This window comes from Siniperca chuatsi, linkage group LG7 (assembly GCF_020085105.1).
Source record: "Siniperca chuatsi isolate FFG_IHB_CAS linkage group LG7, ASM2008510v1, whole genome shotgun sequence".
NCBI classification, from domain to species: domain Eukaryota; kingdom Metazoa; phylum Chordata; class Actinopteri; order Centrarchiformes; family Sinipercidae; genus Siniperca; species Siniperca chuatsi.
This window is the reverse complement of record NC_058048.1, coordinates 8,964,331-8,981,754: the sequence shown is the minus strand read 5'-3', so window position 1 is coordinate 8,981,754 and position 17,424 is coordinate 8,964,331. Positions and strand designations below refer to the sequence as shown.

The 17,424-nt window shown below is 43.3% G+C and overlaps 2 protein-coding genes across 5 annotated transcripts in view; one reads left to right on the top strand and one right to left on the bottom strand.

Annotated features, from left to right (window-relative positions):
• Positions 1–5,912, top strand: part of ssh2a (slingshot protein phosphatase 2a) — a 31,369-nt gene extending 25,457 nt beyond the window's left edge. For both annotated transcript variants that reach the window (XM_044201394.1, XM_044201393.1), the window contains 4 exons: positions 505–651; positions 750–950; positions 1,052–1,997; positions 3,628–5,912. In XM_044201394.1, coding sequence (XP_044057329.1) covers positions 505–651; positions 750–950; positions 1,052–1,997; positions 3,628–5,310 — 2,977 coding nt within the window. In that variant the 3' untranslated portion in view covers positions 5,311–5,912. The remainder of the gene's footprint in view (positions 1–504; positions 652–749; positions 951–1,051; positions 1,998–3,627) is intronic.
• A 1,609-nt stretch (positions 5,913–7,521) lies between these two features.
• Positions 7,522–17,424, bottom strand: part of ankrd13b (ankyrin repeat domain 13B) — a 45,510-nt gene continuing 35,607 nt past the window's right edge. For 2 of the 3 annotated variants that reach the window (XM_044201400.1, XM_044201401.1), the window contains 6 exons: positions 16,445–16,581; positions 15,410–15,567; positions 14,969–15,157; positions 14,162–14,325; positions 11,407–11,483; positions 7,522–9,466 (listed from right to left, as the gene is read on the bottom strand). In XM_044201400.1, the coding sequence (XP_044057335.1) occupies positions 9,265–9,466; positions 11,407–11,483; positions 14,162–14,325; positions 14,969–15,157; positions 15,410–15,567; positions 16,445–16,581 (927 nt within the window). In that variant the 3' untranslated portion in view covers positions 7,522–9,264. Of the gene's footprint in view, positions 9,467–11,095; positions 11,242–11,406; positions 11,484–14,161; positions 14,326–14,968; positions 15,158–15,409; positions 15,568–16,444; positions 16,582–17,424 lie in introns of all 3 variants that reach the window. The other variant, XR_006378506.1, reaches the window with a different exon arrangement.

Sequence of the window (17,424 nt, the reverse complement as noted above, 5' to 3'; positions counted from 1 at the left end):
TCTGAATTTTGATAAATGGAGAGACTTCATGTATTAAATATGTTTTCTAATTGAAGTAGTAAGTATTGCTGCAAAAGTTCATACATTGGATTTAATCCACATGTAGTTTATAAATTGGTAATGCTAATTTAATTGATTTTTGATAAAATAATCACAAACACATGGTCCACTTACTAGCTTTTTGGGGAGCTTTCAACAATACCTCCTAGTCTTCATCAGCATCATTTTTTTTCCAAGTTCCGTTTTACCAGTTTAATCAAGTCCACAGTTAAAATATACATTTTAAAAGCACCAGTAAGCATCAGTAACGAGCTGATTGGTTTTTCAGTTCTTTCGAGCCACCTGTTACTTGCATTGAACTCCAAAATAGTCTGCAGCAATGTCTGACCTGTGTGGTATCAACTAAGCATTCATCGTCTGAAATACTGAAGTATGAATTGGTGACAGTTTTATTGACATTAAAAGGTCAGCAAATCAACCTGCCTCTTCATGTCTCTTGTGTAGAGTGCACTACATCCTGAACGTGACTAGGGAGATAGACAACTTCTTCCCAGGGATGTTTGAGTACCACAACATAAGAGTGTACGATGAAGAGGCCACCAACCTGCTGGAGTACTGGAACGAAACCTACAAGTTCATCACCAAAGCCAAGTAAGCTTGAACACACACTAGCTTGTTAAGTTCTCCTTGGGTTCTCAGTCTTGTAATCCAAAACAATTTCACTCTCCATCTGTCTCTGTGTCTCTTAGGAAAGCTGGTGCTAAATGTCTGGTTCACTGTAAAATGGGTGTGAGTCGCTCCGCCTCCACAGTGATCGCTTACGCTATGAAGGAGTACGGCTGGGACCTGGACACAGCCTTTGAATATGTTAAAGAGAGACGGGCCGTCACCAAACCGAACCCTTCCTTCATGAAACAGCTGGAGGAGTATCAGGGAATTCTGCTGGCCAGGTGTGCTTTCATAAAGAAGCATCTGTACAATATGCATGTTCTTTACAGAGCATTTTGGTGCTAACTAATTTTTTCTCTTTTTTTTTTCTTTTTTTTCACAGCAAACAAAGACATAATAAGCTATGGCGCTCACACTCGGATAGCGACTTATCCGATCGGCCAGAATCAACATGTAAAACTTCCTCTCACTCTCTGGGCCGCTCTGACTCTCAGAATAACAACAACAGTTCCTCCCCTTCCTTGCAACACTTCCTGGGCGTGGCTGTGCTGCAAGCGCTCGGTGCTGAACCTGAAGACTCTGCCAAATCAAACAGCACACACACCTCTGACTCACACACAGACTCCAATGGTGTGTGTGACTCACCGAGTCAGGAGGAGGTCAGATCAGATTGCGGAGACCCCCTCCTGCTTCCCCTCCCCAGACCCCGAGCAGCCACTGTAGTCCCAGAGGAAAGACTGGACAATTCACCGAGTGTGGCTGTCACTGTGCCTGTTGCTCTACCCCACCCTCCACCATCACTCCACATCTTACCTCCTACTCCTGAACTCCAGCGTGCTCACCAGGGTCCTCCCACACATCTGTCCATTTCATTGCCCAAACACAGACCAGTGGAACTGTTCCTCAATTTGCCAGAGCGAAGCAGCTCAGAAGAAATCTCACCTCTCACTGTGGGATCCACTGACTCAGACATAATAGACCAACCGTTATCAGATTTAACGAGTGACAAACACAGCCCCCTCAGCCCCGCAAACATCACCCCCCTCCCCCTGGTTCTTCCCCTTGCTCCCAGTGATGACAACAACAACCCCAGCGAGTTACAGATAGGCAGTGCCTTGGACAGCCGCGGCGATGCCGATGGGTCGTCCAACCACAGCGCAGACAGCATCGACTTCTTCAGCGCCAGGGAAAAGTTTCTGGGTCTGGCCCAAGATGGCAGATCCAGGACACTTTCTGAGCAGGCACAACAAAGGACACCACTGTCACTCGAGGAAAATGGAGAAACTGAGACTAAGGAGGGAGATGGGCAGGGAAATGGGACGAGTCAGGTACAGGATCATTCAGCTTTAACAGTCTGTCAACATTTTGTCTTTGCTAGTATAACTTACTTGCTGCAGAAAGCCTCATAACTTTTCTGCTGTGCACTTCTTGCATCTGACTGTTTGTTAACAGTGGGTGTGCTAAACAGCATCTGTCTGCACATTACAGTTTTTCATGCAAAAGTTGCTACAGTCTGCTCATACAGCTGTCACAGCAGCATCACATTTTTTTTTTCCATATTCTGGACTTTCAAAAGGGCTACAAGCATGCAGCTGTAGAAAGCATTAAATATGAGGGACAGGTTGCCTTTTGCATTGTACTGTTGCCATTCACCAGTTAGCGTCATCAAAGTAAGTTGTTACAGTGTCCTTCCTTCTATTAGTCATCTCATAGGGATACTGTAGCAGATTTTAGCTCCATCCCAAAGACTGTTCATGTAAAAGGGTTGTCAATTACTGTGTAGTTGGCCACTACCAAGTTCAGGTTCATTGACATAGCACCGTTTCATACAAACACAGTTCTACAAACCCACTGGTGCGTGATTCGTTATTTTTTTCCCCACCCGTTTTGCGTCCCGCCCCAACTGTGCTGAGATTGGCTAGTACTCTAGGATACTATTGATCCTAGGTGCTCCTTCACCTGTGATTTATTGCATTCATTTTCTAGTTGGTCTTTCTCACGAAACGGGGAAGATCTGATTAGTCCATTTACCACACTTTAAAATTAAAGCATTTCAGTTAAAATAACATTTGAAAAGGCTATGCTTATTATCTTGGTAAACAATGTTGCCTATTTTCTCATACAGTTCTCAAACCCTTTGTTTTTCTTGAAGCAACACATGGCTCAAGATTGAGTATAATATGTTTGTTGAATAAAGTTATGGTTATTCAATTCAATTTTATATGGTACCACTTCATAACAGAAATTATCTCACTTTTCCTATAGAGCAGGTCTAGACCGTACTCTTTATATTATTTACAGAGACCCAACAAATCCCACAATTATGAATACATGATTTGCTGAGAAGCAAATGTTATATGAACAAGGAGTTAAATTGCGTAGAGTTAAATTGAGTTGCATCCTCTCTGTAGATATCCTTTTAAATAAGGATTTAAAATGTATTCATATTTGTATTATTATTACATTATCGTCAGTGTCACTAGTGTTGCTAGCGGGACTTGCTGAAAATTCGACCAATGAAGCTAACATCCAATCACAAGGGCACACTGAAGTAACAAGCTAGCCAATCACAGCACAGTAGGGCGGGACTTGACACAAAACAGGTGTGTGGGGGGATTACGTGTCTGTGACATAAGCAGCAGATAGCTGGTCTGTATAAGTATAGCAGTTCTTGTATTAATCAGACTGGAATTGAACTGGAATCTGACTGGACCAGAATTTGTCTTAGCAGATGAACTGAGCCTCTAACACAGACTCCACACTAAATCTGTATTAATCATAGTGACACCTGCTGGAAGATGATATAGTTACATTTGTCACTTAATTATCTCTAATTTTCTACCATGCTATCCAAACAATGGTGTTTTATGTATAGTTTCACAAGTTATTACTGCCTCAGAAATGACTAATATTTTCTGCATATGTCTCTCTTGCTCTCTCTCTCTTTTTGTCTCTCAGGTGTCTCCACAGTCTGAAGACAGCATTGACAAAGCTAGCCCTGACCAAACTCATCACCCTCACCATGACAACGGAGTATCAGTCCGCCATATTGTCACAGAGATTGAAGCCATATGCCACCCTGCCTCCTGCCCTCCTACTTCCTCCTCCTCTTCATCGCTCCCTCCATCCTCCCATAGCCCTCAGCTCATCCGACCAGAACATCAGATGGAGGCCGAGACTTCTGAAGTCTCGCACGGCTCTCTAACTCCACCTTTACATCCCCAGTCTCCCTCCATGCTGCCGTGCGATTGGCCAGCAGGATCGGTGCGGCGAGCCACCAAGCAGCTGGAGCAGAAGCTGAGGCAGGAAATGGAGATGGCTGCGTCTCAGCGATCTCCGCTGCATTCCCCCAGCGCTGAACACCCTCCTGTCAGACTGTCCCTGTGTTCCCCGAGCACTGAACATCCTCCCATTCGCTTCCCTCAGCACTCCACAGAAGAAAGGATCACTCAGGGAGAGATCACGGCTGTATCTGCTAAGTCCAAAGATGGAGAGAAGCATACAGGGTCACAAACTGAGCTTCACATACTGGACTCCTCAGGCACCGACAACCTCCCAGACCCTTCATGCGCCCCTGACTCAAATACCAGCCAAGTCTCTGGTGCTATACCTATCATTGATAGCCATATGCTGACATCATCACCAGCCTCTACTAGTCAGGTAGTAGAATCATCTCTAGACACCTCAGCCCAGTCCCAAAGACAGAGCCAGATCCACAGCCAAAACCAGCAGCGTCAGACCCTGCCCCAGGCCCCTACAAATCAAATGACTCTGGATGGGGTGACGGTGCAGGAGTCAGACACAGATGAGAGGCCTGAGTCCAGTTCCCAGGGTGGGCGAGGGGGCTGTGGCCCCGGCTGTGACGCCCAGAGCAGGCTAGCTCGTGGCAGCCAGGAGCTGGAGAGCATTCAGCAGACACTGAGAGAGCTGCAGGCTTTCCTCCACGAGGGTGTCGGCCTGGAAACGACAGAGAGCCAAGACCAGGAACTAGGGCAGCCTCGGGGGCTGAGAGACATTATGGACACAGAGGCAGGACCTTATAAAAGGGCGTGTTCTGAACGGACTCCTCCAGGCCTGGAAGTAGGACAGCGGCTCCGAGAGAGACAAGAGGGTAAGCGTTTTCTGGAGCCGACAGGGTGGCACAGAGCCATGGAGCTCGAGGCTCGTATCCGCCAGGCGGGCCTCACCCCCCCATCTCTCATGAAGAGGTCGGCCTCCCTGGCTAAACTGGACTGTCTGGAGCTCTCAGCCAATGACCTCAGCGACTTGGACCTGAGGACGCACACCAGGAGGACATCATCACACTCCCAGGACTCTTTCTCCATGCCCCCATCTCACCCCGACGACGCGTGGAAGAAGCAGAAAGTGTTGGCTCGAAACACTTGTGTTGAAAAGACAGGTTTGTCCCACGCGGACAGGGGTCTGGACGAGTCATCCTCGTCACCGTCCCTCTGCTTCTCCTCTGCCCCTCATCGTTGTCCAAAAGACGACACAGGTGAGAGGGAGGAGCCAGACGGCAGCGGGAGTGGCGCGGTCGCCACAACACGTCAGCAGGGGAGGGGACACTCATCGAGACGTTCTCGCAAAGCGTCTGCTGAGAAAAAGCAGCGAGCTGTCACTGTGCTATACAACACCATGTAACCTCAGTGCAATGGACTGGAACGGACACAACTGGAGCTGTGCAGATGTGTGAGAGAGGCTGCATGATGTGTATGAACGCGTAGCAAGTAAACTGTAGACCTTGTGTAACCTCCGATGTGTGTATGATGAACTGAATGATGAACTTTATGTTTGCATGTAAACCACTGGATGTGTTGTTTCAACTGGAGTTCAGGTTTGTATGTGCAGTAGTGAATATGAATGTCCAAACTAAGACTGAACCAGTGCGTACTGTATGCACTCCATTATGTCCGTCTCCCTTTTGTTTTTTTTAAGAAGCGTTTGTTTTCAGTGTTTGACCCTCGTTGCCTGTCCAGAGTTTCTAAAACTATGAGAGGGGCTTTTTCTCAAAACATGCACTTTACTATTTAGATGATTTTATTTGAAATCGGTTTCTTACCCCGGGGAGGATTCTTTTGCACTGATCTCAGTAGACTTGTCTCTGTATGTGTGTTTTTGGTTTCAAAGTGGACAGACGTGTCTTTATTCAGATTTTTAATTGAACCAGGACAAAGCTGATATCTTGTTTTTTTAATTCAGTCCTTTACCAGTAAATAAATATGGTGAGTTTGTTTTGAACCTTTTTTTGTGTTCAGGTGTTCTTCATCTCTCTCTCTCACACATACACACACACACACACACACACACACACACACACACACACACACACACACACATTTGAGGAGAAGAAACGAGGGGACTATGAGCTGCAGATGCTGAAATTTTACCAAACGTATCATTGACTTTACTCCCACCTGCTGGCCAGGCATAGAACTGCAGTTTTAAAGAGGGCTTCAGGCACTAGAAAAGGTGGGAAAGAAGGTAAAATGTGGTGAAAGTGTACTTACAGGAGTTGCATTCTTAAAAGTAAAGTACTTAGAGTACTGTAAGATCAGATAACCAACCAAACCCTCCACTGTGGTTGAATTTGACCACTTTTAATGGGTGAAAATCACGCTCATGACCTCATTATTAATAGAAATACATTCTACCCGTCATTTTTAACTGCAAGTCTCTGTTTCTTTGAACAAGTGAATCCCGTCTCCTAGGGGAAATGATCTCCATCAGTGCTCACTGCAGCTTATTTCAAGCTGACATTTTACCTACTGTTTCATGTGGGTAATTAAACCCTGAGATGTAGGCCACCAGGGCCCCTGCTGAGACACACAGGCACACAGACAGATCAGATAGCAGCACTGACCGGGAAAGAATGACATTAAAGGACCTGACCAAACAAAAACTAAAAATTCAGGCGATTAAAAAGACAAACTCACAAGCATTTTCAATTTTCTCATTTTCTGTGTTTGAGGGTAAAAATACCTAAAGCTCTTTGCTGGTCAAGAGGAAAGCTAAGATCCCTTGATGTTTTCACCAATTAAATCCACTTCAGCAGACAGAGCAGATGGGTTAAAGAAGGACTTTTTCTTTTATACAGTGTTCCAAATTGAACTGTCATGAACAGGGAAATTGTGAGGAATAAAATCAGTGGAGCAGTAGAGGGAGGGTTAAAGTGAGTGTTTGCATCCCTGGATGCGACGGCTGAGATTGGCATCCTTCCTCTTTGCATACTGATGCTCTCAGCTCCTCTGTCTCTCTCTGACAGACACACACCTTGTTTTGTGTCTGTGGCTCTTTACAAATTCACTTCACACACGCCTGCAGCCCAGCGCAGCCCAGCGTCCTGATGTTATTCACAATGTCGGGCTGAGTCAGGGCAGTGGAGAAGTCGCGACTGCACACCGCAGATTCACTTGGAAAATTATTTCATTTTCTCTTTTCCCATTCTCTCTAACCCACCACCAAAGCGCAGAAAGCAGCCTGGTGCTCTGAGTGGTATTTCTTAGAGGGTTAAGAGTCTCTAAGCTGTCCTTTCCTCCCTTTCAAGCCTAAAATAACTACAGGAAAAAAAAAAAACTTGGATCAGGCTGAGGCGCTGGGAATCCATGTCACAGGGAGGATGATGGAGGTGGAAGCTGCTAAAAACAGATCAGCTCTCTCTAGTGCTGACTGACGCTGCAGCTTTCCCTATCTCGTGAGAAATTAATTGCTTTTGTCACCATCCTTCACTCGAGAGGGCCAGAAAACTAACCTACAGTGGAAAGCTGCAGGTAAAACTTGGTGTGGGGTCAGGGGATTTAAAGCATTTGAAAGCTGTAATTTAAAAATTTGATTAAAAAATAACCCACTCATGCATTGCTGTTCCAAAAGATGTTTCTTTATTTGAATCATTATCTGAACTCACTTCCCAGCATACACCATGAAAACATCTTGCTGCGTCTCTTTTCTGCAACATTTTTTAAAAAGTAAAAAAATGAATACTATTCTTATCAACCAGGCAAGCTTAATTCTGAATTGGAGAGGAGCCAGAGGGGGCTCTCCTCAGTTTGTGCTGATATTGAAGTGTGAAAGTTTTACATTACTTTCAAAGAAATAATACAAAGAAAATGACAAAAAAAAAAAAGAAGAAACAAGCTGTCCCTATCTGTCCTCACCCCTTGCAACAAACCATGTTTCTCAGTGTTTGGTTTTCCTTGAGCCCTGCAATCTGAAGTTACTTACAATTATGAGAGCCAGGATTTGAAAGATCTTTCCATTGCAAGAACTGAAAGCTCCACATTTGTTGTTATTTTGGGGCGATTTTAGATTTGCTTTTGTTTTCAGCATGTCGTGTTGAGGAACCAACTTGCTATGGGGGTGCAATAAAACCTAAAATTGCTGTCAATAGCCTCTACAGTGATTCTTCCAGGGTACATTTTCCCTCAGAGAGTGTGCTCTGATATTGCAGGTCTCTGGGCTAGACTCAAGTCGGACAAAATGGACCTCACACGGGTGCAGACCATACTGAAATATTGTACACATACTGTACCGTGACTACGCAGAAATACAGAAACCATCCGCTCATGTATGGTGAGAAGATGTAAATATACAGAAAAATCTCTTTCAGTAACATTTCTATTCCACAAACCACAATCATGTCCCTTTATTGTTTGTATTACACACAGGCCTGCCACAAACTCATTCACAGTCACATACAGGTTAGTTAGTACACGAAGTCTTCATCACATCTTATCATATCTGTGCTCCTGTGGTCTAACGTCAGGCTAAAACTAGAACTGGCCTGAGTTTAATCTGTGCTCGTCATCTACATCCATTAACAGTCATATATGTGATCCGCCCACAAGCTAAATACAGTACATTTGAATTTTGTGCAAAACAAATAAAATGTACCAGTCTGTTTATTTTTTTTATTTTTTTCATTAAAAACCGAGGAAGTCAGATGGTTTGTTGACATTCAACTCAACTTGACCTAGAAGGTTACAGTATTCTCCACCACACCACTGGTCCTGGCTTGTCACTGCTCCTTTCACACAAGCTGTTTTTTTAATCACAGTTAAGACTGAAAACCACACAACTCAGTGGCAAAAGGACTCAGTGAGCGTGTGTGTTAGTGCTTGAGCAGAGAGTTGGCCTAACGCACTACATTTTCACGACAGAGGGTGATCTGTTGACCCCTGTGCGGAGAGCTGGTTTTGAAACACACACACAGATACACACACATACCTACAAACAGAAATCACTCATCCAAGGAGGCATTCCGCTAAATTTGTTGTATTGGATGTATTCTTGGTTGTAAACTGGCACTGGTCAAGAAAGTACCATGTGGCACCAGAAAGAGGAAACTGACGTCCCTCTTTGGCTGTCTGAGGCCGGACAGCCACATCACTGTATGGCTTCATGGGAAAGGTCTGACTAAGGCGATGGGAGAGAAAGGAGGAGGCCAGTCGATCGTATGAAACAACTAAGATGATTTTGGCATTTATTTCCAGCCACTTACAGAGTGTGCTTTAAGTTTTAAAGTAACCTGTGCTGCCCTTTTCTCCCACGTGTCCTCGGTCCAGACCCCTCCCTTCAGACCCCTGCTGGGCCACTCAGCTCTCATTTCTCCATGAGTGACAGCTGGATGATGCGCTGTAGCTCCTCCTCCTCCTGCCGCCGCCGAAGCTCTGCCTCTTCCTGCTCCCGAGCTGAGATCTCCATGGCGATGCGCAGCTGTTCGTCATAGCTGCAGGTGGTGGGCTTCTTCTTGGAGGGGGTGGAGCAGAGGCTGGAGGGTGGGCGGGGCTTGTGTTGGGGGGTCCTGGGGTGTAGAATAGTGAGGGAGGTAGAGGAAGGAAGAACACAGGTTGAAGTACCTGCTCTAGGACTGAAAGTATGTTACTTCTTGGAAGTTAAGATTACAGTAGTATTAGACAATTTTGTATTACTTTTGGTAAAAGGTTTCATGGAATTAATGTTTAATAAATAATTTACTAAAGCCATTAAGAACAACTTTTGGGTTGCCAGGTTATGAAAAGTCCCTTTTCCCTTATCCTGCAACCGGACACATGCTTTGTCTTGGTAGGTCTTAAGTTCATCAGGAAGACCGTTCAAGAACTACAGAGCATGTGTATGATTATTATTATAACTATTAGAAAGTTAGACCCAAATGCAACTATTAAAGACATTAAGGTAACACTGAGGAGACTGTATAAGAAAGAGGCAGATGCATGACAAAAAGTTTGCTTATAACCAGAAAAAACAGCTACAACAAGAAATTGTTGTAAAGCTGATCCTCCAGGGAAAGAGCGTGGCTTTATATTGTTCAGGAAAAGTATTCAGTGGAAAAAGTAAAAAGGAACATGTAAGTTTGTTTAATTATAGAAAAACTACATAAGAATGTATGTATAGTAGAAGTCTAAAGACAGAACGACAGCTATTTGTTCAATGCTATGTTGTATTTATTCTACTTTTATACTGTATGTTGTTGTTCCAGATCTCAAAACAAATAAAATTTTAAGTATTTAAAAATTAAGTTAGCCTCACTGCCCTTTATCAATAGTTTACCGACATTTAGATGTTGAGCTAGCTAAAGAGACAAAGCAAGTGGCATGCTGGTCATTTTTCACAACCTGGCAACCCAGAGGTTAGCTATAAGTAACAACTTATAAACCCATCATAAAGAGTGCCTTATTAGTGAGTGTTACCATCTTTTCCATACTGGTTTCATTTTTGTTTTCCTCTCAGGTTCATTATAGTTCTTCTGGGATTATTTCCTTCTTGTCATAAAGAGGACAGGTTAAAATAACTTGCTGTCTCATAAACTGATTCTTTTTCAAAATAGTTAGGAGTCTCTACGACACATGAAGAATAATTTATTACAAGCTGTTAGGGTGACTTTTTACTGACTGGAAGGATACCACAAAAACTTGAAAAAAAATGATTTTAGTGTTCGACTGGTTTAGTTTAGGTTTAGTTTTTTATGGTCCAACACCCAATTTCCTCTAACATTATAACATTGGTGTAAGTAAACACTGCAGTAGTAAGACTGTTTCAAAAGAGGGAAAGAGAGAACAGGTCTGTCTGTGTATCCATCCACAATAGGGAAGACACTGAGAGAAAACACTGTCTAAACATAACAGGCTAAAGTCAACAGCAGCACTGTCGACTGTGAAAGCAGGAAACTCTCTCGTCCTCCAGTCCCCCCCTCCCCTTCAAACACACACACATAGTAGTGCACAGCAGAGAGGACATGAGAGGAGAATAGCAGGATGGGTAAGAGAATAGAGGAGGACAGGAATACAGGATGTGAGTCAGGGATGGAGGGAAAGATCTGCAGGGTGGGAAAAAATACAATGGAAGAGCGCAAGACACTGAAGAATAACGATACATAACAGAAATAGGAGGAAGTCAGAGACAATATGGGTGAAGGAACGGCAGGAAATATCACCTTTGTCCTGACAGTCATGGAGATTTATGTTTTTTGAGGATTCCAGCTCTTTTGAAGATAAAAGTCCCATTCATTTTTTAACAAGTGATGCTTTTATCGACTTTATCCGCAGCTCCTGGTTGATTCCTGATAATAGAGGGGTTGGGCTTTGGATGGAGGGTAGGGAAATGTGGAATGAGTGTATGCAGTAATTTATAGAACAGAGATGGAGGTAAGAACAAGACTGAGGCGGAGAGAAAGGGATGGAAAAAAAAAACAACAGAAAAAGACAAAGTGAATGGGATAAAAGAAAAAGAGATTGAACGTCTGACCTCTCCAGACGACTTGGGTCACAGGGCAGGGGGTGTGTTCCTGGCTTGCTATTGGTCAGTGCCTCCCAGATGGTCACCTAGACACAAAGAGGAGGCCACACGGGAAGTCAGAGAGCGAGCACAGGAAGTGGTTAGACAGAAACATGGAGAGATAAACAGATGGTGATGCATCCTACCTACAGGAGTTTTTTCCTGTTAATGTATGCTAAAGTAGCTCTCGCTCACAGCACAGAGACAGCCAGCTGGCTTGATTATGATTTGTGAACTGACTGAATGTAAACTAGATTGATCCTGGCCATGGTTCTTTAGTACACACACCCAATATTAATACTGCTGCTATTAATATTGATAAGCACCTGTTAAAAATTAAGGTTCACATTCTGCCACTACACTATTAATGAACATCATTTGTACTGAAAAATGACATTTATACAGAACCTTTAGTTAAACAGTGACTTGTTGGTGGTTTTGCATGATTTTACAACAAGATTTAGATTTATTTCCTACCCAAGGCTGGATTACCAACCACGCAAAGTAGCCAACTGCCCTCAGGGGCCCCGAAGGCCCCCGGGGTTGTCTGTGTGGAAATGACTTTGTGGTAATTTGATTAATTACAAATTAGTATGGTAATATGCACCAATAAAGCAGAATTAAAGACTGAAACGGTAAGGGTCCTAAGCTGGTTACTGTATTTTTACTTGATTGTCAAATCTGTTTTATAACCTAGATTTAATACCTTTAATACCTTATTATAGTATATAATCATAATATTTTAGTTAATATTGTGCTTACATGGTGCAAATTCCTAAATAAATTTGTGTTTAACGAATTAATCCCAAACTCATGGACATACAGCAAACCTGGGGCAGGGTAGTACTGCAGTGTAGAAATACTGGTTGGTTGGTTTCTGGAACTCTGGGAAAAATGGGTTGAGGGGAATGTGTATGTGGGGGGGCTCAATAGGGGCCCACAGCTCATTTTTGCCCTGGGGCCCCCCAGCGGGTTCATCTAGCCCTGTTCCTACCTTCTATCCAGTCCGTAGTTTCATTTCAGTACACTATGAAAATCAAGTCAGAGACTTGAAGTTTAGTTAAGATAGGTCACATGAATATTTATGAGTCTTGGTTTCTTTGACTTTGAAGTTATTATCTGGTTGAAATGCAGCGCACACGCAGACTGTTATCAGAGACGGTTTAGAAAGGAGACGGTTCACTTAAGAGTCATTTCCTGTATCTGTGTCACATGGGTTTCGTCACTGCCTCGCCCCTTTAGGAGACTAGCGGTGGGTCCTGACTCTATTCACTCCATTTGGAGAAGTGAACGTGAGCACAGATTATGACTCATTCATTCACCCACATAGTCAAATGTTGGAACCATTTCTCACAAGCCACGAATCTTCCAAACATTCTGACACTAAAAAGGCATTTTTAAGACAGACAAATTAGGAGAAAATTTACTTATAAAATGCACATTTCCTTATTGTTCTGCACATTCAATATCTCAAGCTCCCCTAAGTTGAATGATAAGGCAAACATCCATTTTTTCTGGTGAAGACGTTGTTGGTCGAAATGTGGCATCATAAAAGTTTGGGGAGCTTGAAATACTCACTGTGCGGTCTACCTCTCCGTTTCCTTTGTATGCTGCTTTTGTCCTGCACCAAACTGGGGTTGGCTGTGCACACTGTCCACAGTCTCTCCTTATTGTTTGTCAGCAGGTTAGACTCACAACCTAGCTTGTGAATGGAATTCTGTGTGACAGTCGACTAGAGTTTTCAAAGAAGTCCCTGCCTGCATTATCACACAACTAGGACAGAAAAAAATAAATCACCCAGGATTCAACTTTGAATAAAGTTTCATGACACTGCAAGACAAGTTTTACACTGGAGTTAAATTAAACTCTGAATGAACGGTGGGAAATTACAACCTTATGGTATGCTAATTTAAGCTTGATATGTATAGTAGTTAATGCTGTAAAACATGCACTGTCAGTAGTATGGTCCTTCAACACCTGTCCTGCTTCTGAATTAGAGCTGTAGTTAAGTGTCATCACCTTTTTCATCACAGTTTGAAGCAGCAGTACAAAAGCCCAGGGCAGCAGGCTGCTGAAGATGATTGTACAAACCTTGCCTCTGTCTGTACATTCCCCTCCTGTATCCAAGCTAAGAAAACTCTGAGGATGTTCTCTGATTTTTCTCACCTGGCCTAATTATACTTCTTTCTCTGTACCTCTGGAAGAAGGCCAAGGACTATCAAGACCAGGATCTCTGGGATTTCAAAACAGCACCTATCCTGAGTCAGTGCTGAATACAATGGATCTGGGCGCCAGGCAAGTTGACTTGATTTTACTGCAGTATCTTTTGTTTTTATTTTGAAACTGGTCACATTCTTCCTACTTGCCTATTTGTCTTGCTTGACTTATTGGTGAATTTACTGCTGTAATTTGTACTCGGTATTTCATAGGGGGAATATTGTGCACCTCGGTTGATATGGCAACATGGCTTTGTGAATCTTGAAAATTTCATGTAAATGTTTTGCAATCTGTGCTCATTTATTGCTTTACCATGATATACTACAAGCATATATTTATGTACAAGTGCAAGAGTGTAAGACATCAACGTTAACAGTGTGTTTATATGTGGGGGGTGGCGGGGGCTTAACAAACAGTCAATTAAACAAGGTCTTGTTTTAAGATGTCTGACTGGTGTTTCTTCAATTTAGAGAAAGATAATCTCCCAGGAGTGTCAAAGTCAACCCACCTGATCATATTCGGAGCCAGCCTCCAGCAGACTCTGCTGTATGGCGAACTGCAGCAGGTCCTCCTCCTCCTCCCTCATGGTGTCTCTCTGTTTGCCTCCTAGCATGGTGTATCCAGGCGGGGCCTCAAACACACATGGGGGAATCTCTCCGGCTCGACATGACACTGCAGCACACAGAGGGAAGGCAAAGGCCAAGAGATGGGAAGGAGCGTTATCTATCAGTGTAGGAGATTATACTAGACTAAAGAAGAAGAGCAGGAAATGAATAATTTCTGAGTGAAAGGAAGAGAAATCCATCTTAAAACAAGTTGTATCAGGTAATTTTCCCACCATACTATTGTTGCCAAAATATAGAATATAGAACTATAACTCAAGATAGAGCATTTCTGCAAGATAACATCAATGAGGTTTTCTTCTGAGCAGTCAAACAATAAATGATATCTCCCCTCCACATGGCTGCAGATTTAAACGTGGCTGTTGGGATTCTGATCAAGGGATGGGATGATGAAAGTAAGCCATAATCTCACACACAACACAGGGAACATAACCTTGCATCCAACATCAGTGATAAATACCGCTCATAACTCTATCACGCAACAGTAAACTCTGTTTGTGAAATGAAGTATGGCTCAGGTTCTGCAGTAAATATTAGTGGAGATTTATAAAACAGGTTGTCGGACAAATCGGCAGAATATAAAGATGCTGAGGCGGGTCTGTAATTTTAGCAGCTGAAGAAGAAGATGTAAGAAAAGATGACACTGTAATACAACAGAAAACACGTCAGCGTGTATGGGGGTGTGTTCTCACTGGTGGAGCTGGAGCTGGAGACACTGGAGGAGTCACTGCTCGGAGATGGGGTATCTGTCCTCGGGGGGTCCCTGTGTCCGTCCCCCTCCACCCCCACTTCACTATCAGCACGGACGCCCGTCCCCTCCTCGCAGCCGTTCAGGTTGCTGAAGGTGATCCTGGCGTTCAGGATGTGGTAGAGAGGGATCTCTGCAGTGAGAGGAAAGTAATGGAGCAGATGACGGCATTTTTATTGTTATTATTAAGTTTTCTGTTAACTTTTTGTGTCTGTGCATCAGTCTCACCATCCAGTTAACCATGCGTGTCCTTATATTTCACTCTTTCCATCCATCTTTTTATCTATTTATTCCCTTTTCATTCTCCCATCATCCCCTTTATTTAAACAGCCATCATTTTAACCTCCCTCCCTCCTTCCATCCATCTCACTCTCCCAGCTCTCACCGATCTTGACAGGGAAGCCAGGCGGCAAGCGCAGAGTGATGAAGTCACGCAGCTTAGCGAACAGGGCGTTCGAGATCGCCATGAGATCAATGATAGGCACCACTTGTTCTGCCAGGGACAGAGGATGGGACTCACACAACCACAGCTTGGCTTTAAATCTGGAAACAAAAACACACACACATTACTCACACACTCTGTGAAGATGCAGATGATCAGAAAAGGGGCAAGGGTTTGTTGATGAATATTACCAAATACAATTCCGACTTCAGTATAATTGAAGCAATTTGTGTCCTCATTAAGGTGATTGGTTCTTTGGCCAGAGGTACACAAAGACATTGATTACATCAGCTAACAGTCACTGTCCACAAGCTGCTGAGTCATGTTCAAAGTGAGGCCAATCAATTCTTATAGTTTAACTTCCATCCGATAATGAACACAGCATTGAGAGGCAGATCTGAAACCTCACTTCATCCTCATGATGTCCTGTCACTTTTTATTAAGTGCCACAGAACAATGAAACTGACTACTGAAAATGACAGACAGACAATAGTCACTTAGAGGAACACAGGGCAGATGATTGGACGCCAGGTTGGCAGGTGGCTGAGAGAAGCAGGATGCTGAAAACCAGTATCATTAGCTACATTACAAAACAATAACATAAAAACCAAATGCTTCAATTTATCCTGAGAGACACTGCAGGATTCCTTCATATGTTTTTTTTTGGTTTGTTCCTTTTCGTACAATAGTTAAGTAAAGATGATGTGTCATGATTCATCAAGCCAGAGCTTTGTGATAGGCTGCAGAGACTGACTGTCTATTTGTTTGAGTCTCCATCAGCTTTGCAGAAATCTACTCCTCAAGTGTGTGAATATGTGTATGTTTATTTCCCACAATTATTTGTCCGTGTTTCACTTCTGGCTGTGTGTGTGTGTGTGCCTGTCTATTCTCTGTCCATCAGCTTGTCAGCTCTGAGTTTGGAGGGCGACTTCACTGTATGCATGGCTGCCTGTCTGTTTTCCTGTCTGTCTGTGTCACCTCTGGGTCTTGGTGGTGAGCTGGCACGCGTGGCCGATGTCCCTCTGAGTCGGTGACGAGCTGGGGTTGAAGTATTCCTCGGCTGTCAGCGCTGCAGGGTTGGTCACCACAGGACACGACATCTGGGTCACCAGGGCCTGCAGAATATAAATAATGATTTTTAAAAGCATCCTGATGTAACCACATGTTTGCATTTAAAGACAGTAAGGCTTTTATTGATCCATAATAATGACCATGTCTGCAGGGGTTGAAAGGATTGTTGACCAATACCAGTACCTGAAAGATTACTTTACAAAGTGCAAGATTTCTGACTTTTCAAACTAATTTTATCTGATATTCTCTGTTACGGAACAGAAAATTCACCACCCACTGGGATCTCAACAAGCTTTCCTCTTACCTAAAAACATTTTCAACAGCTCAATGAAAGAGAAAGCTTTGCTCTCAAGCCAAAACTTGAGAACAAATGACAAAGCGGTTTTGTTGGTTCTGTTGGTTCGCTGCTCTAATTAATTTCTGCTGCTAGGGATCTCTCACATCAAAACAATAACAAAAGATGTAGTTTGATGACATTGTGAAGCAGCGTGGAACCGTGGGAGTTGTTCTCATTGTTAAACAACCACCATTGCCGATGAAAATCTATCTGACATGACTCAGGCAGAAATCATGTTCACGGATGAGGTAATGTATTAAGTTTTATTGAGACAGCTTCGGCGACAGAATGCGCAGCAAATGGCTGGGTCTCTGGGTTTGAACATTGTTGGAAACATTTAGGATAATGTAAGTACACAACTCAACAACATATTTAACATAGGTCTAGTCGTTTTTAGACATTTTAATGTGGAAAAGTTACATATTATACCTTTAAGTGTGACTTTAGTAAACCTGCCAAAGGTAGGCCACCGTTACTGGAGGAGGTAGAGGCTGCCAAAGACTGCCAAAGAAATTATTTCCATGTTGTTGCATTTCCTTCTAGAGAATTT